Here is a 25,368-nt window from a genome sequence, read left to right as displayed (position 1 = left end):
GTGTAGCAGTGGGTGTGTCTACATTGAAATTATCGCCGTAGTAAGTATACTTCGTAATATGCTGAATTCACAAACATTAAAACACACTCAGACCTGATGTATTATTCTTCATAAGTGGATATATTTCAAAGAACTGTCCAAATAGCGCGTTGTTATTATAAAATCGCTCTAGTCTGGACTAATTAATAGTTCCTGTGCCTCGGTTTCCACACGGACTTGTTTGACAGGAGCGCCCTGTGTCTGCTTGAGATGGCGGCCAGATCGGAGAACGCGAGGGCCGAATAAACAGTAAACCTGCGCGTCTACAACCTTCCGAGAAGCGCAAGCCGTGTCATTTATCCCATATCTACATCCTCTAGAAACAGAAGAGCGCCATGGAAGGCGGGAAACCCACCCTGCCGCTGGTTTACCAGGCCGTGCAGGCGCTGTATCACGACCCGGACCCTGCCGGCAAGGAGCGCGCCTCGGTCTGGCTGGGAGAGCTGCAGAGATCGGTGCGTTCATTAGCGGGCCTACTGCGCCACAGCACCCTCACTCACTAATTAACACTCATAATATGCATTTCAATAAAACAGTGTCCATTTAGGCCGCAATGAAGGTTTTTAAAACATTAACATTTGGTGTGTTGGGAAGTGGAGGTGGTCACATGTGTTTGGGCTGTTGTGGGGGTTTATTTGTATCCATTGCTAAATCCATCTAGCTTGTCTGTGGCTTGATGGTCGAGTTATGGGTGGATTTAAGCAGCAAGTTTTAAAGAAATGGTTCATTTTAACATAATAACTTACGTACATCCCGTTTATTACCCAGGTTGCCTTGTTAGAAAGATGGAAGTTGTGTTTTGAAACATGGTAGCGAGTTTGTAGTTGGGCATTAGATGATGACCATGTTCCAAAAACCAGCTTGACCACCTTATAAACCGGACTGACCAACTAGTAGTTGTTTTTTTGTTTAGTTTTTTTTCTGGTTCAAGATGTTTTACCATCTTGGGCCAGCTAAATACCAGCTAACTTACCATGTTCCAAAACATGGTTTACTGGCAGGGTAAATTAAATTCAAACTAGGCTGAGCTGGCTATATATTCTATAGCATTTCTATGCATCATAAGACACAAATTACATATCAATGTTTTAACATCAATACTATGACTGTAATTACACTGTAAATGAATTTATGCCACAGTCCCAACACCATTAGTTTGCTGTTTTACCCTTTCTACTTGGGGTTACTGGTTCTTTACTTAGTTCCTCTTAAGCAAACTGTGACATTGATGATATTGAAGGTGTTAAAATTACAAACCTCAAACCCAGAGGGTAACATTTTGCAAGGCATTTGATGCTTTTTGCAGAAGAAAGTGGCACAATCTCATTACCCCATAATTTGACTGCTGAATGCAGTAAATGCACTAAGAATCTGTAATATGTGGCACAATATTATGACATCAAGATTCTGAATTGCATGGCTTCACTTTGACACTTATGTTGTTCCAAACCCGTAAGATTTTCATTCATCTTTTGAACACAAATTGAATATCTTTTTGATGAAATCTGAGAGCTTTCTGTCCCTCCATTGACAGGTACACAACAGAAGCTTAAAAAAAGTTTCTAAAGAGATTGTAAAAACAAATCCATATGAAGACACATTCACTTAAAAGGAACGGATTGAATTTAGGATTTTATTCACATATAAACATTGATCAGCGAACATAAACATAATCTCAACTGAACCTGCTTAATGCGCAAGAACAAACATCTTGGGGAAGCTCAAATGTGCTGTCTATCACATGAGACTGAACCTAATTGGTTCTTGAGGAAGCTTAAACATGCTGCGTAACACGAGAATGAACCACGTTGGTTGAGGAAGCTTAAACGTACTGCGTAACGAAAATTAACCTCATTGGTTCTTGAGGAAGTTTAAACGGGCTGCGTAACACATGAGAATGAACCTCATTGGTTCTAGAAGCTCAAACTTGCGGTACGTAACACATGAGAATGAACTTCATTGGTTCTTAAAGAAGTTCAAACGTGCTGCGCAACACACAAGAACGAACCTAATTGGTTCTTGAGGAATCTCAAACTTGAGGTGTTACACACGAGGTTGAACCTAATTGGTTCTTGAGCAGGGGTGTCTAACCCTGCTCCTGGAGAGCTACCATCCTGCAGATTTCAGTTCCAGCACTGCTCAAACACACCTGTCTGTAATTATCTAGCACCCTGATTACCATGATCAGCTGGTTCAGGTGTGTTTGGTTCAGGTTGGAGCTAAAATCTGCAGGAAGGTAGCTCTCCAGGACCAGGGTTGGACACCCCTGTTCTTGAGGAATCTCAAACTTGCGGCGTTACACACGAGAATGAACCTCATTGGTTCTTAAGGAAGCTCAAATGTGCTGCGTAACACACAAGAATAAACCTCATGGGTTTTCAAACATCAAGCAAACATGCTTGAGCTTCTGTTTGCCACAACCGATGTGTAAGTTGATTTAATGTTTATGTGAATAAAAACCTTAATTCAATCTTCATCATAAAGTGATTGTGGTCTCTTCAGAAAATTTGGACTAAACCACTCAATTCATATAGATTAAATTTACAGTCTCTTTGTGAACTTTTAGAAGCTTCAAAGTGATAATTGCGGAGCTGTCAATGGAAGGACAGATATCTCTCCGATAAGATTTCATAAAAAATATATTAGTGTTTCGAAAAGGAACAAAAGTCTTACGATTTTGCAATGACTTGAGGGTGAGTAATTAATGACAGGATTTTCATTTTAGGGTGACCCTTTAAGAACTAACCCTTTAAGTTGAGTTTCCTGCTTCTCACATGCGGATAAACAAACTCTTCTCTTCAGGTTGTGAATTATGATGTTACACGTAATGAGTTCCTGGTTCCTTATGTTTCAAATAATTTGCATGAGTAATATTAATCTTGTTGTGACGCATCTGATGTTTGAGTTTAGCTTTTATTTATGCAAAATGTAACAGGTCTGACTTGATATTCAGTGGGCGATAGTACTAACTAGAGAGTGGGGTGGCTGATATATGAGATGAGTTTAAAGGTATAGTTTCTAGCACTATTTAGTCATTAAAAATATACAAAAACAGAAATTCTGCATTGAGGGTGGTGATAATCTCATAATGGACAAATCATCTAACCTCATTGAAGTTGTTTTTCTGTGCTGAACCTTGCAGATGTATGCGTGGGAGATCTCTGATCAGCTCCTGCAGCTGAAGCAGGATGTGGAATCGTGTTACTTTGCAGCCCAGACGATGAAGATGAAGATCCAGACGTCGTTTTACGAGCTTCCCTCAGAGACCCACACCGCACTGAGAGATTCGCTCCTGTCTCACATCCAGAACCTCAAAGACCTGTCTCCCATCATCGTCACACAGGTAATGTCCCATCTTCTGTCGTACCAGGGGTCGTATCTGCTAAACGTACATGATTGCTGTATCAAAATGCAAGTCAGCGCAGATGTCCTCAAACATCTGCCATTAATGGTTGTATATTGAACATGCACTGTGTGAGGTGCTGACAGGGACAGACTATCGCGACCACACTGCAGTGTTACTTATTGAGAGCTGTTAAGAAAGTGCCTCTAGTGTTCTAATGTCATTCCCTCTCCCAGCTTGCATTGGCAATCGCAGATCTGGCTCTTCAGATGGCCTCGTGGAAAGGCTGTGTTCACACCCTCATAGAGAAGTAAGAATCTTCTACAGACATCTGCAGATTTGGTTTTGCTTAGCTGCACAAATAATCTATATGTTCTCAGCTAATATGAGCATGTGTAATAATTGTTTAAAATAGTTTTCCATTGTCACGCCTTAATGTTATTGTCTGCCCAACACTTGATTTTGCTCCTTCCAGATACAGTAATGATGTGTCCTCCATGCCTTTCCTGATTGAGATACTCACAGTTCTGCCGGAGGAGGTGCATAGCCGCTCTCTGAGGATCGGCGCCAATCGACGGACAGAGATCATTGAGGATCTGGCCTATTACTCTACCACAGTTGTCACTCTTCTGGTGCAGACATTATTCTATCTACAAAGAAGTTTCTGTCATTTATTGCCCACTTCCCAACCTAAACAAGATGCCTAACCTGTCTGTTCATAGCCTAATGGTAATGCAAGAGACGTGAATTACCACCATATTATTTCATCATCCCTCCAGTTTTGCTGTCAGCAAAATCCAGGACTCAACTATTTGCTTTTTATTAACATTAATTTTAGAGCCTTAATGTAACTCCATGGTGGCTATAATATTTGTATTCATTTAAATATTAAAGTCCTGTTTTTTCTAAAACTATTAAGCTCATTCTTGTAATTTGGACTACGTCTATGTCTGCCAGCTAGATTTACATTATTTAAATCAGCAGACTTCACAGAATTAAATTTGCAGGGCATAAAGACACATTTCTTCTATAGGCCCATCATATGTCGCTTTTACTTTATTAATCTTTAATAATGCCCAACCTTTGTTCTATGCTATCATTCCCTCCATGCAAATCATTTTAGCAATTTAGATGTTGCATAAGCATTTAAATCAGGGGTGTCCAAACTCGGTTCTGAAGATCTACTGTTCTGTAGGGTTTAGCTCCAACTTGCCTCAACAAACCTGCCTGAAAGTTTTCAAAATTCCTAGTAAGATCTTGATTAGTTGGTTCAGGTGTATTAAATTGGAATTGGAGCTAAACTCTGCAGGACAGTGAGTCCCAGGAGTACCCTGATTTAAATGAATGGTTTTTACTTCTAAACTGAGCTTGGCTATTATTTTTGCATTTCCATGATCAGGTGTCATGTGCAGAGAAGTCGGGACATAATGAGAAGATGCTTATCAAGATATTCCGATGTCTGGGGAGCTGGTTTAATCTAGGAGTGCTGGACAACAACTTCATGGCCAACAATCAGCTGCTGATGATTCTCTTCCAAGTGCTGGTGAGATCAACAAATGCGATCAGTTGTTCACTTCCTTTCTCCCTTTCACTTACATTTAAACATCTATTATTTTACCCTCTTTATTGCAGCAGAGAGATGATACGTCTACCAACCTGCACGAGGCGGCGTCAGACTGTGTGTGTTCAGCACTGTACGCGATTGAGAATGTGGCCATAAACATGCCCCTGGCCATGCAGCTCTTCCAGGGAGTACTCACCCTAGAAACAGCCTATCACATGGCCGTAGCCCGAGAGGACCTCGACAAGTATGTATGACATTATGATCCATGTATGCCCTTCATGCAGGCCTCTAACACGATGGCTCTGTTTCCATACCCAGTGAGCTGAAAGCTGTTTGCATAGATGAATAGATATATTATAAGGCAGCATTTTAAGTCACTTTGGGTAAATAGTGACAATTGGAATGGTGTACATGAAGAGTTAAAACAAGTAGGGCTTGTCACAAACCCTATGGAAAATTCTTGATTTCAGTATTTTTGATTAATAAAAGTTCAAATTCCACAATACTTGAAACCAAAGACTTGCATTTGATTTCAATGCATTGCATTTGATTTCAATAATATAATGTTTTATATTAGCATTTTGATAATGCTAAAAGCTCAACCTGTGCAATACTCTGAACATTAAAATCCATAGCACACAATATTTTATGAAAAGTAATTAAAAAAAAAATGATTTAATATTAAGTAAATATATTAATAATAAAAAATGAATGGCTTTCCCTCTCCCTCATGAAGAAGCCTCATGAAGGCTTATAATTTGTCCAAAAGAATGCAACTTTAAAAGTGCATATTCATGCTCCTGAAGCAGGAAGCTTACTAGATTTTGAATCTTTTTGGCATTTGTCCACTACAGGGTGCTAAATTATTGCCGGATCTTTACTGAATTGTGCGAGACATTTTTGGAGATGACCGTAAGGACTCCAGGCCAGGGTATGGGAGATCTACGCACCCTAGAGTTGTTGCTTATTTGTGCTGGACACCCCCAGTATGAGGTGAGTGTAAAGTCCGACACGCAGTCAATCCTCTGCACCCGTAATGACAAGTGAGCATGTCTAATGTGTCCTCTATCAGGTGGTTGAGATCTCGTTCAACTTCTGGTACCGTCTGGGAGAGCATCTTTATAAAATGAACGATCCGGCACTGCACAGAGTGTTCAGGCCGTTCATACAGAGGCTACTTCACAGTCTCGCCCGCCACTGCCAACTTGACTCAGATCATGTGAGCATTCCTCTCTTTCCACATCTCTGTTGCTGCTTCACAGGAAAGACTGAAATCATTCATTGATGGCTTCTAGTATGTACAATAAAAATGAATGGGATTTTTATTTCGTGTTTCCTGTACAGGAGGGAGTCCCGGAGGACACTGATGATTTTGGGGAGTTCAGAATGAGAGTGTCAGATCTCGTGAAAGATGTGATTTTCCTAGTCGGCTCCATGGAGTGTTTCTCACAGGTAGAATTTAGTAGTTTCAAGAATAGAAACATGATGTGAAAATGATTTTGAGGTAAAGAACCCAAAGTGATTTTGTAATTTAGTATGGTTTCCTGAGAAACAAAGAGGGATTTTTCAACCGGCATTAATAAACTATTCTTTTAATAAACATTTTGTGTCCTTTCGTCAGCTGTATTCGACTCTGAAGGAGGGAAACCCCCCATGGGAAGTAACTGAGGCTGTTCTGTTTATCATGGCTTCCATTGCTAAGAGTGTTGATCCGTGAGTATCACTTTCAGTTATGAATCAGCAGCTATACCTTTTTCTTATTTGAGATATCAAATTTACACATGTGCCTGGTGTAGTCCTTGAAGTGCATGGCAACTTTGCCATACTTTTGCAGATTATATACATTTCAATATCTTCTTGTCCTTTCTTTTAAGGCTTAAAATGCTACTAACACTGGTAGGGATGCTCGTTTTGGATAATTTTCCAGACGACAATGGATGCTCATTAATGGATTATTAACAGTTAACTGATAAGATTATAACATTGAATTGGCATGAAATAAAAATGCAATTGACGAGCATCTGTGACCCATTAAAAATACTTTTTTTTATTTATTTTTTTACGAGTTGTAAAACGAGTTGTTGTTTATTTAACGGTGCAAACAGAACATACAGAACAGCTCAACCACAGAACTGCAGCATTTCTGACAGCAGAGAAAAACAGACCAAATGCATAGGCCCATAAATGAAAAGTATAAAATAAATAGGCCTACACTAAATATTTTCACTTAAATAATTATCAAATTAAAATGGTTGGGAGTGTTTATACATGACGCTCTCACCGTTGTGCTGTTCTTTGAAGCGACACAGGGCGACTCGAGTAATTGTTCTATAAACCATCAAGAAATAGCGGCGAGAAGAACATGAGTGACAATGTTTACTTTAGTAAATCTGACCAAAACCACACTACGAAACGCCTTGAACAAGGCTTCAGATGACACTGGTGCCCGGGGAATACAGGGATAACACCTCGCTAGAGCAGCCATCCATGGGAAGCGCCTTTCATTTGCTTTCAACCAGTCAAAAGCTTGTACTACTGCTCTTTATACAGCGTAGCTTATTTTGCAAGTAACTTCGTTGCTCTTTCTGTCAAAGTGGTCTCACACAGTAGGCTTCTTTTCCATTAATTCATTTTGTGAAATATGTTTGTCGTCAAGTGTCGACGTGCTCTGTGAGTTTACAAATACAGCATATTTGTCTTTAACCATGCAGCAAACAAAAGTGTAAAAAAACCTAAACATTTTAACCATTTAACTAATAGTATTAATCGGTCAAAATCCTTACTATCGGTTAACGGTTTAAACGGTCAATATGAGCATCCCTAAACACTGGTAATCTGTCAAATGATCAAATCTGTTATGTGTAAAATGAAGGATTTTATATTTTTAATACCCTTTTTTTTTGTAAATAAAACAAAATTCGACTGATTCTTTTGGATCCTGATTGACAAGCTCTTGATTGGATTCTTATTTCATAAGATATCTCGTCTTTTTAGGCTATTCTTTTTTTTTTTAGTGCAACCCTTTAAGACAATCCATTAGAACACCATATTTGCAGGGTCATTCAAATGAATATGTCAATTAATCATGAAATCTGTATTTTTATACATTCATCTGTAGTACATGAAGCTTAATGTTTGTAACGCTAAAACTGTCTCCCTCTGCTCGTTCCTAGTGAAAATAATCCTACCCTCACGGAGGTGCTTGAGCAGATTGTGTTGCTTCCTGAGACGGTCCATCTTGCTGTCCGCTACACCAGCATTGAGCTGGTCGGAGAAATGAGCGAAGTGATCGATCGGAACCCTTGCATGTTAGGTGACTGTCACAAAAGAGCCTGGTTTGTCTTCACCTGTAGATTGTGGTGTTTCTCTCTGTGTATTCATAACGTATGTATTGGCAGATCCTGTTTTGAACTTCCTGATGAAGGGTTTGCGGGAGAAGCCGTTGGCCTCCGTGGCAGCTAAAGCCATTCACAACATCTGCTCAGTGTGTCGAGACCACATGGCGCAGCACTTCCAGGGCCTGCTGGACATCGCCCGCGCTCTCGACTCATTTGCGTTGTCAACGGATGCTGCCGTTGGCCTGCTGAAAGGTGTGGTGCCCTTTTACTCAAAAGAAAACTACAGTTAGGATTATTTTGTCCTCTTTGATGGTTTGTTAGCTGGGGTTTTACACGGTTCACTTAAAAGTAGCGTTTTACACTTTTCTGTTGATCTTAGTCATGCCCTTGTTGTATGGCTGGTTTTGTTTAAGTGGTGTGATTGGTTTACTTCAGGCACAGCGCTGGTGTTGGCCCGACTCCCCCTGGAGAAGATCGCGGAGTGTCTTAACGATCTGTGTGCAGTTCAAGTCATGGCACTGAAAAAGGTTAGATGCTTGTGACTCTGGTCTGTATGTCTGCTGCCTGTGTTTAACTCAATAAAGTAATGTGTTGTCTTTGTGTCCAGCTGCTGGCTCAGGATTCCAGCAGCGGAAAGTCATCAGACCCCACCGTGTGGCTGGACAGACTGGCTGTTATCTTCAGGTTAGACTCACAACATCTCTAACAGTGCACTTGATACCAGAGCTTACTGTCTGTGAAACGTTTAAATGGGTTTTGACTATATCTTTTCCTCTGAGAAAAGTATTTATTTTCCTGTTAACGCTCTTGAAAAGGATTTTAGTTTTTCCAGGAAAGGATTTTAGTAGTTAAATCTGTTAATTATATATACATGGATTTGTTTTTGTAATATTTTTATCATCTTTTAAACCTGATTTTTTTATCATGTCTTTGAGAGTTAAGAAAATGTATTGTAATATATTAAGTGATTTAGTACCTGAATTCTACACCATATTTTCTTGCTATTAATTTATCCGTGCATTGATGTTTTTGCAAAGAAAAGTTTATTTGATTAGCTTTAATAAATAAAAATCCATTATTTCTTTACAAATATGAATTTTCTATCAGAAAACATCACAAAGTTAAATGTGTTGCGAAAGCCATTTCATGCTGTTTTCAGTGCTGCTTATTCCTCCCCCTAAAATGATATATTTTTTTCTCTGCTAGACACACAAACCCCATAGTAGAGAATGGACAGACGCACCCCTGCCAGAAAGTCATTCAAGAGGTCTGTTTAAATGTGCGTTCAATGACTCTTGTATTTCAATTATATCTATGAATTGGTTTCTTTCGGATCATCATCTCTGTTCTTTAATGTAGATCTGGCCAGTGTTGTCAGAGACGTTGAACGCCCATCAGGGTGATAACCGGATAGTGGAGCGCTGCTGCCGCTGCCTGAGATTTGCAGTGCGTTGTGTTGGCAAAGGCTCTGCCTCCCTATTACAGCCACTAGTTACTCAGGTGTGCTTGTGCCCTAAAAATGGACATCCTCTGATCTGTATCTGTGTTTTTGGAATATGGAGCTGGTGTAGGTTTCGAAAAGGTGTATGTTTGTGTTTTTTTTAGATGGTGAGTGTGTACCAGGTGTACCCTCACTCCTGTTTCCTGTACCTGGGCAGTATTCTAGTGGACGAGTATGGCATGGAGGAAGGATGTAGACAAGGACTTTTGGATATGCTGCAGGTAACACACTCAAACCACTTTTCCATAATATAAACATCATGCATTCAAGGTATGTTTTATCCAGGCATGAGTTCTTTATTTGTTTTGGGTTTAATTAATTTTAAGGTCAGTAAGTCTTTTCTCAGATAATTTGACTTTATGATGTGGCTCTTCAAAACCATGTGAAACATTAATACAGAGTATGTTTTAACTAGATTTTTATAAGACCTTTCTTGGAAACTCTTATTTGTTGTTGATCCCCATACGAAGTGACTTCATTTGAATCTTGTTCTGCAATGAGATGTTGATTAACTGTGTTCCTGATCAGTGGCTCTGTCTTTCACCTTTGCAGGCTCTCTGTATGCCGACTTTCCAGCTGTTAGAGCAGCCTAATGGACTGCGCAATCACCCGGACACAGTGGACGATCTCTTTAGACTTGCCACAAGGTACCAGTTCTGTGCTTTTGTATTTCTACAGCAGTACAAACAAACTGAAATTATACAACAAGCCCAAAACAAGTGACTTTCTCATTATTTCAGGTTTGTACAGCGCAGTCCAGTCACATTGCTGAGCAGCAATATTATCGTCCACATCATCCAGTGTGCCATCGCTGCCACCACCCTGGATCATCGAGATGCCAACTGCAGCGTTATGAAGTTCATCAGAGACCTTATTCACACAGGGGTCTCTAATGACGTAAGTGGCACTATCGAACAAAATAAACCAACCAATCGAAAGACCTTGTGCATATACGTTGTCGTTCCTATTTATTCAATGCCTACAACTCTTTCAGCATGAGGATGACTTTGAGGTGCGAAAGCGTCTGATTGGCCAGGCGATGGAGCAGCACGGGCTGCAGCTAGTGACTCAGCTGATCAACACCTGCTGTTTCTGCCTGCCGCCTTACACTCTGCCTGATGTGGCGGAGGTACTCTGGGAGATCATGGTCTTTGATCGGCCGGTATGTTTTCAAGCACCACTTTTTTGAACATCTCTCAAATACAGATTCGTATTTACATTTACGCACTAGGCAGATGCTTTTATGTAAAGCAGCTTTCATTGCATACAAGCAGTTCTGTGTTTTTATGGTCCTTATATATATATATATATATATATATATATATATATATATATATATATATATATATATATATATATATATATATATATATATATATATATATATATATATTTTTTTTTTTTTTTTCTGAGTGTTTACCCATCTTCAAGAATACAATTGGTGGTTGAATGGCTTTAAAAAACAAACAACAATTTTTTAAACTTATTGTCTTAGGTAGTTTTCTACTAAATCTCATGTATTCGTCCTTATCTATTATATTCATATTTTATTGCAGCCTAATTTAAAAGTTATTAGTGTTTTCTGTTTTTCTTAACACCCTGAATAAAATTAGTGATTTTAATACACTTAATACACAAATTAGTGATTTTAGTATTTATTTTATCCTATTTTGAGTCCTTAATTTCTTTTCATTTTTGTCACTTTTTCTATTTGTATGTAGACGTTTTGTCGCTGGCTGGAAACCGCACTGAAGGGTCTTCCAAAAGAAACAGCAGGAGGTGCTGTATCAGTCACTCACAAGCAGCTCACAGACTTCCACAAGCAGGTCACAAGGTGAGTTTGTCTGTGCCTGCTGTCACCTGAGCCTTCAAAGAAGGCTGTTAACAGCAACAGCATTTGGATAATTTCATGCCACTCCCGAAAGAAATTGACATGTTCCCTAATTAAAAGTGCTTTTGTCCACAATAAAAAGTAATATAGTGCTCATCAGTGTAGATTACAGGTAGCATTTGTCTTTAGAGGTATTGCATGCTGGTGCACATTCAGTTTTCCCCATGGTTAGCTCAGTTTGGCAAGCCTAAACAAGTACCCATAACCAGTCGTCCAGGAGGGTGAAGTATCTCATACTTAAGCAAGTCTTGACCTGAGAAACGAGGAGCCTCCCAGCATGGTGTCATGCACAGATGCCAAATACATATTCTGACAACGCAGGATGAGTCATAGCCTTGCGTGGAAAGTCCAAACCACGCCAGACTGATACAGTGCCTTTGCGTTACTCGCCCATCCTGATGGCATGTTTGTACTGTGATTAGTAATAGGCCATCTTATTGTTTAGAAGTTTGTTGAAAATTGCTGCTAATTTGTTCTCTCTACCCCAGTGCAGAGGAATGTAAACAGGTTTGTTGGGCGATAAGAGAGTTTACAAGGCTGTACCGATAGCTGTCTTTAACTGCTGATGCTGCAAGACCAGGTGAGCAAAGCATATTAAACAAAATTTGTTTAATTGTGCAACAGGGGATTTTAAAAAAAAATCTTCAGGAAATAAAATGCATTTACTGATGTAATGCAAATCCAACCTATTTTTATCCACACAATATACCCGTGTAATAATCATATAAATAATCTCTCATCACAAAAGACTGGAGAAGTCTTGTAAATTCATTGATTAGAGGTGTGGGATCACTGCCAATTATAAAGTTATTAAAAATCTCTCTCTTGCTCTGCAGGTCAGATTTTTTGTTTTGCTAACATTTGGAGGAAGTGGCAAAGGGAGCCATGATGACCACTGTTGATAAACTAAAGGGAACTCTTGCATGAAGGATTTGTGGGACTTGGCACCATGGGAAAGCCAACCAATTGGATTGGAGCGGCAGGGTTTCAGGAAAAGCAAATTGCCTTGTGGGTGTCTCAAGACCGCAGCCCCATCCCTCCCTTTTACCCCTCCAAGCACACTGATGCCAGCTGCCGCGAGAGAGGGGGATTTCGGAAGGGACATCGTCGTCTTGAGAGGGGGTGGGCCATCGAATGGACATTTGAAACGCATACACCCATTTCAACGTCTGCATCAGTCGGATTTTTGGGGATCCATCAAAAAAAAAAAAAAAAAATTTCAACAAAGGATGTGCCTGGTTGCAAATCATAATGCATCGTTAAAAAAAAAGACTTGTACGTTTTTAAAAACAAAATGGAGATTTATTTTCATGGACGTGTGTTTAGAGATCAAGACATGGCTTTGCTGCCAGTGCCATAAAAATGATTACCAAACTAAAGATTGTCACAGCAGCAGCCTGCGCCTGTGGGACATTTGCAAAGGGAGAGTCTTGGGAGAGTTGGCGTCACCCTTGATCTTTTTAAAGTTGGCTGGGATTTTATCCGTACAGGTTATGCTGTAAATTATGGAGGGGACTGACTGGCAGGTGCTTTTTTTTTTTTTTGTTCTTTCACTATGTTGGCATATCTCAAGAGACTCCGAAATCATCTTAGGAGCGTGTGTGGCTGATTGTGCGAAATAATAAAACCAACATTGGGAGGAACAAAACTAATCTTTGTCTCGAGTATCATTTCAGATGCATTTGTGTGTTTGAGAACTGATTTACCCTCTTTCTGCAGCTCAAGAACCTGTTTGACCAGGTTTCATTTTAAGAAAGTTACATGGGTCCTTTAGGTCTTGTTTTCTGAGTCAGAGTAAACTGAACCCTCTTCTATTGTCTAAGGCCTTACAATCATGTGTTTCTCACAATTGCACGTGTGAACCCTCAGGTCACCCCTCCTGCATCCCATTTGCTGAATGAACGTTATGTAGCCAAGTCGTTAGTCATATCTGTTCAAGTCCAACAGGTTCATGTTACTGGCATGGACCCTACAGGATGAGATCAGCAGATGTTATCCTCATGCTTTCTTAATGTTTGCAAGGAACCTGCATGAAATATGAGTCTTAAATCTATAAGTGACACAGCTTATTTAAGGGTTTAATAGAGTTAGTTATACTAATGTCTTGTAGATGTTCAAACATTCATCGGGCGAGTCATACAGCGGTAACCTGATCATGCCAGCAACCATTTAAAATACTGCAATGGTATTTATTGAAAACTAACATTTTAAAAGACAAGTTTACATGGAAAAGAACAAAATGGGAAAATGTCAACAGGTCTGCTGGTCCAATGGAAATGTTTTCAGTAAGGAAGTGGTGAGGGCACCTATATATTCCACTGTTCAAAGGTGCTGTAAGGACTTCCAATTTTGAATTACGTTGGTAATGGAAAACGGGTTCCTCTTTAAGTTAGTGGATGTTTTGAGGCCAGGTATGTTGTGCATTTTGACTCTGCAACAGTCTATGGAGCTCTTTGAACTGCTCCACCGTCTGGTCTTTTAAGTCGGGGTTGGAGATCTGCAACCGAATGCTGTCTGTAGACCACGAAAGCTCACCTGAAAACATCTCTGTAAGGATTCTTGCAACAACTGGAACAACCTAGGAGAAAAAATATATGACAATTCTTTCAATATGAGCAGGTGCTTTTTTTTTTTTGGTGAGTCAAGTTTTTCATATAGCAATATATGCTAAGTTTGACAAATTATAATGCTGTGATTCTGGATGTTGATTGGCTAAAATACACAATATAGTAATATGACAATGTTGACTGGCTTAAATACACTAAATTAACAGCTGTGACATGGTATATTGGGAATGCAATGCTACGTGTTGTTGCTGACAATTTAGCAATACAGCATGGTTTGCTAAGTTTGAAGAACAATGCTCCAGTTCTGGATGCTGATTGGGTAGAATACACCAATACCTATGATGTGAAACATCTGTTCACCTAGTTAGAGCTTTGCTAAATTGTGAATACGACATGTTAGAAAATTAGCAATACAGCATTTTTTGCCAGATTTAAAGAATGCAAAATTCTAAAACGGTTCTGGATGCTGATTGGCTATACTAGATAGCAACATATATGGCATTAAACAACTGTTCACCTAGATATTGCTGCATTGTAAATACAATACCGTACATTATTGCGAACAACTATTTTCGGCAATATGGCACAGCCTTGTAGCCCTTCCTATGTAAATAAATGACTAAGTGTCGTCACCATCCAAATTAAATCAACAAACATGGATTTCATCTTCATACCTGGACAATGATGAGCTTTTTCTCTTTGGGCTTTCTGTCTGGCCAGTCCTCACCGAAACAGAAGTAGATTTCAAAGGGTGGTGGAGTGGTTGCCTCCCCTTTTTGATATGAAATGAGACCTGAGGGGGGGGAAGAAAACAAACAAAACAGCCATTTTTATTTAACTGAATTGTTCACATCAAATCATTGCAATGATCTCAGGTGTAGTAACATGCACTTTTAGTGCCTCATTTGAAGTTTATGCATATGAGTCTGGAAGTAAGTTTGGCAATTTCATGTTCTCTCTTTTTCCACCAAAGACAGGAAGCGTCTGTAGCACAAATGCAAAAAGCAAAGAAGACCAAAGGGTGTTAAATTGGCAGTTTAATCAATCTTGTGTTGCCACAGAGAATGGATCTGAATTTTGCTGCCTGGTCAATGTTATATTTGTCAAGTTTTATAGCTATTCTTCATCAACAGTACATAAAATATGCAGATATTCAAAATTACTCTTTTCTGATTAAATAACTTCTGCTATGATTCTTCCAAACTCTGAAAATAGAGGCTCAAATAAAATCAATTTGTTTGAAATTTATATCGCTGTAATGCAGTCACAATACATTTGAAATCCAAAACATATTCCTCTTACCCTGAAGAAAGTTGTTCAGACTGAAGACCCTTATCTTCATCTCTCTCTCCATTGGATTGGGAGGACCTTGCTCAGGCACACCTGGCCCAGACCAGAACACTTTACACTGGCACAACCTGATGGCATAGATATCTTGTCCCCTGATCTCCAAAATCAGCCCTCGGTCCATCACATCCAGCAGATGATCAGTGTAGAACCTCTGCTTTTCATTCGGGATCTCAGCGGTTCCTGGAAACAGTACCTGCTGAAGCGTGACTGGACCGAACAGCTCCACCTGCTCTGGTGTGGGAGCCAGGTTACCGTAGTAAAGTCTACAACCCTGAGGGTTACTGACGGTCAAAGAACCAGCTGTACGGCCCCTGTATTGGAACCTGATATCCAGATCGGTTACTAGAAGAGAAAAAAAAAGAACGAACAAACATTTTTAATCATCATTCACACACCCTCATTTCTTGGTTTTCATGCTGCTCTTTTCCAAACGATGAAAATCAATGACAATTAAGTACAAAGGGCATTGTAAAAATTGGTCTATATATTCCAAGTCTTAGGACCAAGTAAGGTTTGTGTGAGAAACAAGTCAAATTGCTTTAAATCACTGTCCATTTTCTTGACAGCTCTCAAATTTCAGTCACCTTTTTGTGTCTGGTATATCAAAAAGTGTTAAGCAGGGTTTGACATCTATGATTCCAGATGTCAACGACATCATGATGTTCTTGTAACCAGTCATGATGCGGCAAAATGGAAAATTAAAATAGTACAAATTACGTCATTTGTAATTTTGGTCACCATTTACTTACATTGTGTGGAAAAGAGAAGCATGAACATCCAGCCTAACATTCTCCTTATGTGGTCTATAGAACAACAGGGGGGTGTATGATGAAAGTGTATGATTCTTAAAAGATTCTCAGTCTAACAACTGAAATTTTGATAGTAATAAAGCCAAGGTGTGCACCTTTCTTAGTCTCTTAGCCTTTATGCACGCCTCTTATATCTAATCATTGTTAATCTAACAACAGCATTACTCAAAATGAGAGGGTGGGACTAGGCTTTTTCTGAGATTTAGGTATGTCTTCATCATAAATTGCAACATTAATCCAGAAGAACAAGGCATTAGAGGCTTACAGGGCAACATGTGTGGACTGCTCAGCAACTCTGAGATGCAGGGATGAATCTGGTTCTCTGCTTGAGCTGGCACCTCTTGCATTGGGGTGTCCACCATGGTTGGAGGGCCTACAGAATGAGACTCTACATCATGAAGATCAGGAGGAAGTGGTATGACTCCAGTCCCTATATCCATACCATTCGGAAGTCCACCATGAATGGGATATGACCCCTGCTCAACTTTGATTGCATTGTGCCCGGGAAATTCAGGAGGTCCTGTGCTGTGCTGTGCTAGATGAGTTGTCATAGAAGCACCTCCATTGGGGTTATTATGGACCATATCTCCTATGAGGTTAATTGGAGTGTTATGGTGGGCAGAATTGTAGCCTTCGCCAATAGAAGATGTGAACGGAACATCAACTCTAGGAGTGTATGCTGGATAGCTGCAAGGGTCTGTCAGAAAATATAATAATATTTTTATTTTTAGATACATTTTATTTCAGATGTATTCCGAATAGCATCTAATTTGAAGAAATCTTACCAATGGAGAGTTTGCCAAAGTTTTGCAGCTGAAAAAAAAAAAAAAAATCATTCAATTATTAAATGAACACTGTAAAAAGAAAGTTGTTGCCTAAAATACTGTAAAAATAAAGTTGTTGCCTTAAATATTTAAGTACAATCAACTTGGATGTTTAAGTTTTCAACTTAAATTACATTAAACTGACTTAAAAAATCAGTTGAATTGCTTAACTTATTTTGATGAGCAATGTAGAAACATGTAAATATTTCGTAATTGTCGTTATTTTTTCAATTCATATTCATAATATTCAAGCTTTTATAAATGTATAAATTTCAAAATTTATTCAGGCTATCTACACTTTATGCTCTTCAACACTTACCTCCTCTTCCTCATCCTCTCCAACATCTAAAAATTAACAAAAGAAGAATGATTTATTGTCTCATCTATCTTTTATCCCTTAAAGACTCTATGGCTTAAGAAGTCGGGATGGGAAATATTGAAGAGATTATCCTTATCTTTGATGATTTTTTTTTTTTTTTGCTAGTCAGTAGCTTATAGTATTGGGAAACGTTTATGAGCTAATCTTGCAGTGCATTGTTCAACACGCCAATTTAGAGCTTAAAAGCCAACAATGTTGTTTCAGCTAATATCCCAAGTTACTGGGTCTTTACCTCCATTGACTGACTGGTCGCACACCTCATAGATCTTATAAGGCTGGACGGGGGTGTCCTTAGTGCCATCATAGTGGAGTCTGAACTCTCTGCTTTTGTTGAGGGCACAGCGGAGGTTAGCCTTCCATTTGGCTGGATCCGGATCATCTACTCCTTCCTGGTACTTTCCTGTTTCCAGAGCCCAAGCCTGCAGAGCAAAATGAGTGGTGGATGAAGGGATGTTTATGGGAAATATCCACGTCTTGTCACTTTCTTTTTTAAATAGACAATGGCCTAGTTTCACTGACAGGGCTTAAAGCTACACTGTGTAACTTTTTTTGTTTATTCTTAGCTAAAAACACTTAGTTCTTTCAAAAATATATGTGCTCATTAATGTATATTTACTTCTTTTAAGTAATAAAGTACTCTCGTAAATTTATAATATGCCATTGAAAATACATACGGGTGAGGGGTTCGAATGCCGGTCGCCATGTTGCCCCTCCATCTTGAAAGTACATTAGCCAAAGAGGGACATACCGACTTTCACGTATTAACACTCGATGGCACCGTGTCGAATGTGAGGAGGTGGATTGCCGTGTTAATCTTGGACTAAATCTGCCACCGTAGGAGTTAAAACGAAACCAGAATTGAGAGGAACAGAAACTAATATTCACTGGATGGTCATATACCTTTACACCACTAGATGGGGAAAAATATCTCACAGTGCAGCTTTAAATTAAGCCAGGATCATGCCTTGGTTAAATTAGTGCCTTAAATACATAACTTGTGTGCATCTTGAGACAAAAAAAAACAACAAAAAAACGGCACTGACAAAGTTGCTTTCAGTTAGGACAGCACAAACACGCATTTTAATCTTGGACTAGGCTTAAGCCTTGACTCTGAAACCAGGAAAACGGATCTTAAGTTAAATCACAGTACATGTCAAGTGTAACTAGGGGGGCGGGACATTCCTATTCTTGCATTTGATTGGGCAAAACCTGCATAGTGCAGTCAACCATATTTTTGGTCTGTTCCCAGAAAGACTACATTGGTCACTTTTAAAGGGATACTCAACCGTACTCATTCATTAGGTACCAAACAGAGATCAAGTTAGAAGCAACCAAACACCTCCATGTTTCCCCTATTTAAATACAGTTACACGAATAGTTGAACGACCAAGTATGGTGACACAAAATAAAACATGGTGCTTTTCTAAGCAGGTTAAAAAGGAGAACTATAACGTATGGCGGAATAGTAGAAAAGCTTTTGAGAGTACTTCAACTCTGCGAGGACTTCAAAAAATCCTCTCCCCCTATTGACGGAAATGAGAAGGTGAGGGGGAGATTCGAGGGAGGATTTTTCAGACGTGACTTTTTACTGCACAGAGTCGAAGTACTCAAGTGCTATTCTGCCATACATTATAGTTAGAAAAGCGCCACGTTTTATTTTGTGTCACCATACTTGGTCATTTAACTATTCATGTAATTGTATTTAAATAAGGAAAACATGGCGGTGTTTGGTCGCTTCAAACTTGATCTCGGTTTGGTACCTCATTGAATGTACTGGCCTTAGTGGGCTAAGCCAAGCAACATCAAAATGTCACCACGCATCAGAGCGATTAAGTGTGCACACTGAGACGAGAGAGGTATGTATCAACTCGTAAGACTCTTAAGGGAATAACAGTTTAATATGAAAAAACTTTAAAGCATATCTCTGCTAAATGTGATGTTTGTTAATATACACTTGCATTCCGCCTGGATTTGGCCTACCCAAATTGAAAAGCTTCTCATACACACATACAGTGGTCTAGGTTAAAAACGTTGGTGTCATTTTACAGGAAACCCTTTGAAGTTACATAAAACACTGCTAAAAATCATAAACGTAAGTATATGTTGTCTAAGCTGTAATAACCCCCCCCCAAAAAAGTAGACACTTTTTGATTTTTTTTCCCATAAATTCATTTTTGAAAGTGTGTAACTCAGGCCCTGTGTGCTCTAGGAACCTGCAGACAGATCAATATTTTGAACCTAGACCACTGCATGTGTGTATGGGAGGCTTTTCAATTTGGGTAGGCCAAATCCAGGCGGAAATGGCACCAGAGTAATTTAGTGTAAATACATTACTTTGTGTAAAACAAATGCCAAAGTGATGCATATCTCAGAAAGTAGAGACTCTAAGCTTTCAAATGGCACCACATATGACATCGATATGATCGATATGATCGCTCCTCCACAGACATTTAAAATGGAAAGTATGTACATGACAATGTCATTTCGGACCCTGTACAGGGTCCTTGGAGTTTAAGTGGTTAAGGCTCTAAAGTTTTCATGACTTCCTCTTCAGTCAAGTTAAGTGGAACTGAAACTCCATTTTTAGTTGAGTGGTTGCAAAAGTACTGAAAAGCCTATCTTTTAACATCACTAGATCTTATAAATACACACATTTAATGGTTTAATGTTATGCAATACACTTTGTTTTTAAAGGTGCGTTTGAGTTCATTGGTTCCCTTTTCAATCATTTTCTGTTACTGCTGCAAGAAATAAATAATGAAAAGTGAAACTACTTGGTATTTCAGTATATTGAAACTCTCAAGCACCCCAAAATGTCCCTCTAGTTCTAACTTAAGAACAGAATAAGGGTTGTGACAATGAATGTAACCTCAACATCCAGGTGACAATATAGGGTTGGTGCTGAATCTAAGCTCTTATAAAGCGAAATACTACTTCAACGTCCACAAAAAGGGTTATAAAAACAGCATGGCTGATGCCAAAACTATATTCACCTTAAATATAGTGTTCTCCTCTTCCAGGGTGGGCATATGGCGGGTGGCATGTCTCCAAGGGATCCGGAATAGTCTGCGCTCTTGATTGAGCCAGTGCAGTCCTGGGTATTTCCCGCTGTTTATCTGCCGGAGTGAGAAATGTTTACTTCACTAATGTAGATTTCACTCAGGATGTCAAGATTTCAAATTATATCCCTCTTCTATTATTCCCTCCATTTTAAACGCTGATATCTGGAAGTGCTGGATGGGTTAGAGCAAGATGGCAGCTAAACACTGATATTTTAATCAGTCTGTTTGATATCTGTTTAAAGCATTAATAATGAGATAAAGATTATATATAGTGTTTGAAACATGGGTACGGTACATCACAGTGAGGTTTTATGAATCTCTTTGTTGGTTTGGAAATGAGGTTAAAATTACTCTATGACCAATTTTTTATTTATATTCATACTAATTTGAGTTACACATAAAGCACACAGTGACCAGACTTTTGAGTTTCAAAAATGACAAAAGTCACTATTTAGATGGGGGTCATATTAGCAAAATTTCATGAACTTTCAAAGGCCTAAAAAATAGTGTCAAAAGTGAAGCGATGCAGGAAGCACAGTTCACACAGGAGTCACTTTCAACGCAGCAAATTCATAGAGCTGAGGACTCATTTGGCAGAATCATGGGAGTTGTCTTGACCTCAGCCAGTGGGAAAGAATCTGACATGACTCATGGATGAGCTAATGTATTAAAGATGTATTAACATTACAATAGTATGAAGCAGGGTGTTGAGTCAATGGAGCAGAACAAGGCTGCTAGAGTGATTGCTAATGATAGACAAGAGCGACACGTGGCTTGAGAGCTTTTATTATGCACCAGACAGACACTTCAGCTTCTTCCGTTCGGTATGTGGGCTATCGCGGCACTGTTTTATCATATTAGATACATTTAAGTATGTTGAAAGTTATGTTATAATGCTACTCTGTGCATTTGCTCGGCAGCTACTATGAGACACTGTTGCAAACTGCACTAAGCTATCTCAATATCAGGTATGGTAAAACATGGTACTCATGGTAAATCATGAAAATGAGATTTAAACAACAAGACTAACTGTGTTGAGCTATATAACAATGATTAGCTTTCTGTCAATAAATGCATCCAAACAGTTGCTCACCTGTCAAATAAAACACATAATATATTAAAGCATCTCTGGAGTTTCTACAAAATGAAATCGAGGGTAACGCATGTATGATATCATTGATGACACGGTGATGCTTATTTCTCTGGATTTAAATATTCTTGGAAACATTCGGGATAATGTAAGTACACAAGTCAACAAAATATATAACATTGCTCTAGTGGTTTTTGGATATTTAAATCCAGCAATCTTACATATTGTGCCTTTAAAGGTAAGTAGTCTATCCAACTTGTGACTGATGTCATCTGAGACTGAAATTCAAGTCGTTATTCACTGAAAATGTTTCCCTCTATTGTACAACATTTGTGTATGCATGCAGATATAAAAAAATCCTGTGTCATGTCTCGTCATCTGATGTAAAATTATAATCAGGGTTATTAGAACTACTTTCGTGGTGCTGTTTGTTCATGTATAGAGCTTTACAGCACTTCATCATTCACTTTCATTGTATTAAAAGAGCACCTGCTTTTTACGTTCCACATAAAGTCATACAGGTTTGGAATGACATAAGGGAAAGATAAAGTGCACTGTTTTTTGACTTGTCTCCAAAAGTGTTCTTCAAAGTAGCAATGTGATTAATAGCTCACAATTCACCTGTGCCAGCAGCCATGGCTTCAGACGAATCCTCCGTGGTTGACCACTCATGGTGCTGGAAAACGGGGGGGTCAGAGGATGTGGTAATTGTGAACACTTATTTTAGTTTTCTGGGGCAAAAAAAGAGGAATAGTTACAATGTTGACAGAAGATTTAGTCCCGAAGTTGGCAACTATCAGATAGGAACAAAGCTGCAAATCAAAGTTGAATCTGCAAAGTTTACACAACCAAAGAGATGTTGAGATGGACAAGCTGAAAAAAATCATCTCATGCAACAAACCAATTAGATCTTTAACTTAGTTTTAGGGCAACAAATTGAATACATCTTCAGCACAAAAGCAGCACAATGACAAATGTGACAAGACGTGAGCCTTCAGGCCTCTACAAAGTCCTCAAATCGCTGCTAAAAAAGCAGGTGCTCGTGGGAAAACAGAAAGCATGTGGGCATTTCGTTTTTGAAAAGCGCAGTAGCAGGGAGGTCATGTTACCTCTGTAAATAAACGACAACATGACTGAGCACAATAACAGCCAAGCTCAAACGCCACCATTAACACATTCTGCTTTTATAAAGGGGAAAAACACAAGGTTGTCATGATATCGGACTTAGGCAGAAATGAAAAAGAGGCAGTGAAACTTTCAAGGCCACTTCTTATTAAACAGTCATGAGACTTCATGTGAGCCTTTTCAATGAGTGTCAAATGGTGTCTTGATCTTGCAAGTTTAAAGGATAAAGGAAGTTACTCTACTTTACTACTAAACTCATTCATTATGAATTGATAATAGGAACAATAGCCAACCAAAGGCTAGAGTATTTTTGATTTGGTTTAGGTTAGAGAAGTAGGTGGGTTCCTAAAAGAAAATCTGTTTGGTGTTCTCTAATTGAGTTGCTTTAACCCTCTATTGCACTATAACCCTCTTGTTATCTCTATAAGTAACAAACCCAGTTCTCCGTTTTCTGAGTATAAATATGGTTATAGTGTAGGGATGACATGATGCATGTGTGAAGGCCCCCACCCCAAAAGCTATCTTTATTTACTTGTCATCCATTAATAAATAAAGGGACCATTTAGTCATATAAAATATGTTTACGTTATGAGAAATTGCTAAAAGCAACGCGTGCCCGCGGAAATTATTTAGATTTTGTTGTAATATGTTACACTATTGTTACAACCTTTTTTGGTATTTACTCCACATTTGAGTTAAATTTTCGCAAAACATGAAAAGTAAATAGAGATAATTCTATTATATAGTACTCAGCTGTTAAATCTTTGTTTGATTTAGAATTCTAACATTTATTAAATGTTTAGTCGCACTTTCTCTTAAAATATTTAAAAATACTTTTAACTTATTATTATTTAATAATTTTCTACTGTCACATACTTTCTTTCCTTAAATAATACTAATTTTTATTGATTTATTATTTACACAGGCTTTTTATTTTTTATTTTAGAGGTCAAATGTATGCAAGTAAAACTTTTTAAATAACGTTGGATTCAAAATGCAAGCAAAAGGGGGGTTAATTAAGGATTTCGCTGTTATATATTGAATAACATTAGGCTTTTAAAATTTGTGCCGTGCAAATACACACAAAAGATACACACACACAATGCATACTCAAGAAACCACAATGTTGCCAAAACGCCCGTTTAATTAGTTTAATAACAAGATTCAACGCTCTGTAACTTTTGTAAGTGTTAAACAAACCTAAAATCACTTAACTTACCTGCAATGAAAAGTATCCAAACTTTAAATCGGGCTGGGTTCACCGTTTACCTGACGGAGGGGCGCGCGCATAGGGATCAGGTGAGGTTTAGATCGTCCTCTCAGCTCCAGCAGATCAAATGGCCGTGGACTAACTGATCACAGCTCTCCAGGAGGACTCTCTCAAATCCATGTTGTTTTTTTACAGGCATGAGACGACAGAAACGTATTTGCAGAAGTAGAACAGGTACCACCCTTCCGGATGACAAGGGCTAATGTAAACGGAAGTGGTGTGTGTTTCATTTTTTTTGTATGCATGAACCTGTAATAGCGTTTAACATTTGACAACAAGTTCATCATTAACTAAAATAAATTAGGGTCAATTCTATTTTTATCTGACGGTTAGTGCTGTTTTGTTGTTGGACGGTCTGTATCTCTCATCAGTGCAGAATTCATGAACAAACATTCACCAAATGTGCCAAATGAAAAAAATACTGAACGCAAATACTCATTTACTAAGACTGTTGTACATTTAAATGTTGTACATTTAGTGTTGTTTAAACTTTAAACTGCAATGCGTTTATTTGTTTTATTTAACAATATATTTATTATAAAAAAATAATATATATTTTAACAAATAATTTATTTGTTCACTAGGCGGGTTCTATGACTTTTGGTATTTGTTGAGATGTCATGTGACCCCCCGGAGAACGCAATTAAGAGGGGTCCCCGGTAAAATCTAGAGAAAAACTGTAATAAAATAAAGAAATAATAAGATTCATATAAATACGTAAACTAGATTCAGATGAATGAATAAAAAATGTGAATAAAATAAAATAGATTAGTTATTATTATTGTATAAAGTAAGATTCAAGTAAATACAGTTTTTGATTAATACACACATTAAAATTAGACCAAATAAATAAACAATACATTTACCAGTACGTTACTCTAGTATCTCCTTTTCACGAGGATGATCATATTTGAAGGTCGTGGCAATTAAAGGATTGAAAACCACTGACTACTTTTGTTTTATCAAGACTAAATAGCTTTTTCATTCGTTTTGTTGTTTATTAATGCGCATGCAGTTTTTATGACTTCGTGTTAATGAACAGACAGCATTACTTTTGTTTTAATTCATTTCTAGAGTATTTAAATGAACCACAAAAAGAAGGTTGCGCAATGACGTCGTGCGTGACTTCTGCCGGGGGTTTCCAGGGGAACGTGACTTGTTAGGACTCATGTAAAGTTAGGCGGAACTCTTCAGTTGCTTTATTACAATGGATAAA

General features: G+C 38.5%; 2 protein-coding genes across 5 annotated transcripts; one reads left to right on the top strand and one right to left on the bottom strand.

Moving 5' to 3' along the window:
* Positions 1–21: 21 nt before the first annotated feature.
* Positions 22–13,328, top strand: tnpo3 (transportin 3). Of its 3 annotated transcripts, XM_067428547.1 has the most exons (24): positions 22–40; positions 228–494; positions 3,182–3,382; positions 3,619–3,692; positions 3,858–4,014; positions 4,782–4,925; positions 5,015–5,190; positions 5,801–5,939; positions 6,019–6,165; positions 6,291–6,398; positions 6,568–6,659; positions 8,120–8,259; positions 8,345–8,536; positions 8,720–8,811; positions 8,892–8,968; positions 9,491–9,563; positions 9,644–9,784; positions 9,890–10,006; positions 10,338–10,432; positions 10,526–10,682; positions 10,780–10,947; positions 11,507–11,619; positions 12,165–12,256; positions 12,513–13,328. In XM_067428547.1, the coding sequence occupies exons 2-23, from the start codon at positions 375–377 to the stop codon at positions 12,223–12,225; spliced, it is 2,784 nt and encodes a 927-aa protein (XP_067284648.1). In that variant the 5' UTR covers positions 22–40; positions 228–374; the 3' UTR covers positions 12,226–12,256; positions 12,513–13,328. The 3 variants fall into 3 exon arrangements, with proteins under 3 accessions (XP_067284648.1, XP_067284649.1, XP_067284647.1); XM_067428548.1 differs by lacking the exon at positions 22–40 and having other exon boundaries at positions 65–494; positions 9,491–9,551; XM_067428546.1 differs by lacking the exon at positions 22–40 and having other exon boundaries at positions 65–494.
* Positions 12,795–24,335, bottom strand: irf5 (interferon regulatory factor 5). Of its 2 annotated transcripts, XM_067428551.1 has the most exons (11): positions 24,102–24,335; positions 22,379–22,488; positions 20,599–20,721; positions 17,838–18,024; positions 17,546–17,571; positions 17,188–17,215; positions 16,845–17,099; positions 16,668–16,775; positions 15,546–15,935; positions 14,918–15,036; positions 12,795–14,254 (listed from the first exon to the last, which is right to left on the bottom strand). In XM_067428551.1, exons 2-11 carry the CDS (start codon positions 22,427–22,429, stop codon positions 14,066–14,068), a joined length of 1,476 nt encoding a protein of 491 aa, XP_067284652.1. In that variant the 5' UTR covers positions 22,430–22,488; positions 24,102–24,335; the 3' UTR covers positions 12,795–14,065. The 2 variants fall into 2 exon arrangements, with proteins under 2 accessions (XP_067284652.1, XP_067284651.1); XM_067428550.1 differs by having other exon boundaries at positions 16,668–17,099; positions 24,102–24,334.
* Between the last annotated feature and the right edge of the window lie 1,033 nt (positions 24,336–25,368).

Source organism: Pseudorasbora parva, chromosome 20, assembly GCF_024679245.1.
Source record: "Pseudorasbora parva isolate DD20220531a chromosome 20, ASM2467924v1, whole genome shotgun sequence".
Lineage (NCBI taxonomy): Eukaryota > Metazoa > Chordata > Actinopteri > Cypriniformes > Gobionidae > Pseudorasbora > Pseudorasbora parva.
Note: the sequence above shows the minus strand (reverse complement) of the source record. Positions and strands in the feature narration are given on the sequence as shown.

What these genes read in the sequence shown, in the direction of transcription:
- tnpo3 (XM_067428547.1), top strand. Translation starts at nt 375, where the DNA reads ATGGAAGGCGGGAAACCCACCCTGCCGCTGGTTTACCAGGCCGTGCAG. An exon ending in TGCCGTTGGCCTGCTGAAAG is followed by an intron (nt 8,537 to 8,719) that starts GTGTGGTGCCCT and finishes GGTTTACTTCAG; the next exon opens with GCACAGCGCTGGTGTTGGCC. An exon ending in GACTTTTGGATATGCTGCAG is followed by an intron (nt 10,007 to 10,337) that starts GTAACACACTCA and finishes TCACCTTTGCAG; the next exon opens with GCTCTCTGTATGCCGACTTT.
- irf5 (XM_067428550.1), bottom strand. Translation starts at nt 22,429, where the DNA reads ATGAGTGGTCAACCACGGAGGATTCGTCTGAAGCCATGGCTGCTGGCA. An exon ending in TCTGAACAACTTTCTTCAGG is followed by an intron (nt 15,037 to 15,545) that starts GTAAGAGGAATA and finishes CCCCCCCCTCAG; the next exon opens with GTCTCATTTCATATCAAAAA. An exon ending in AAAAGCTCATCATTGTCCAG is followed by an intron (nt 14,255 to 14,917) that starts GTATGAAGATGA and finishes TTTTTCTCCTAG; the next exon opens with GTTGTTCCAGTTGTTGCAAG.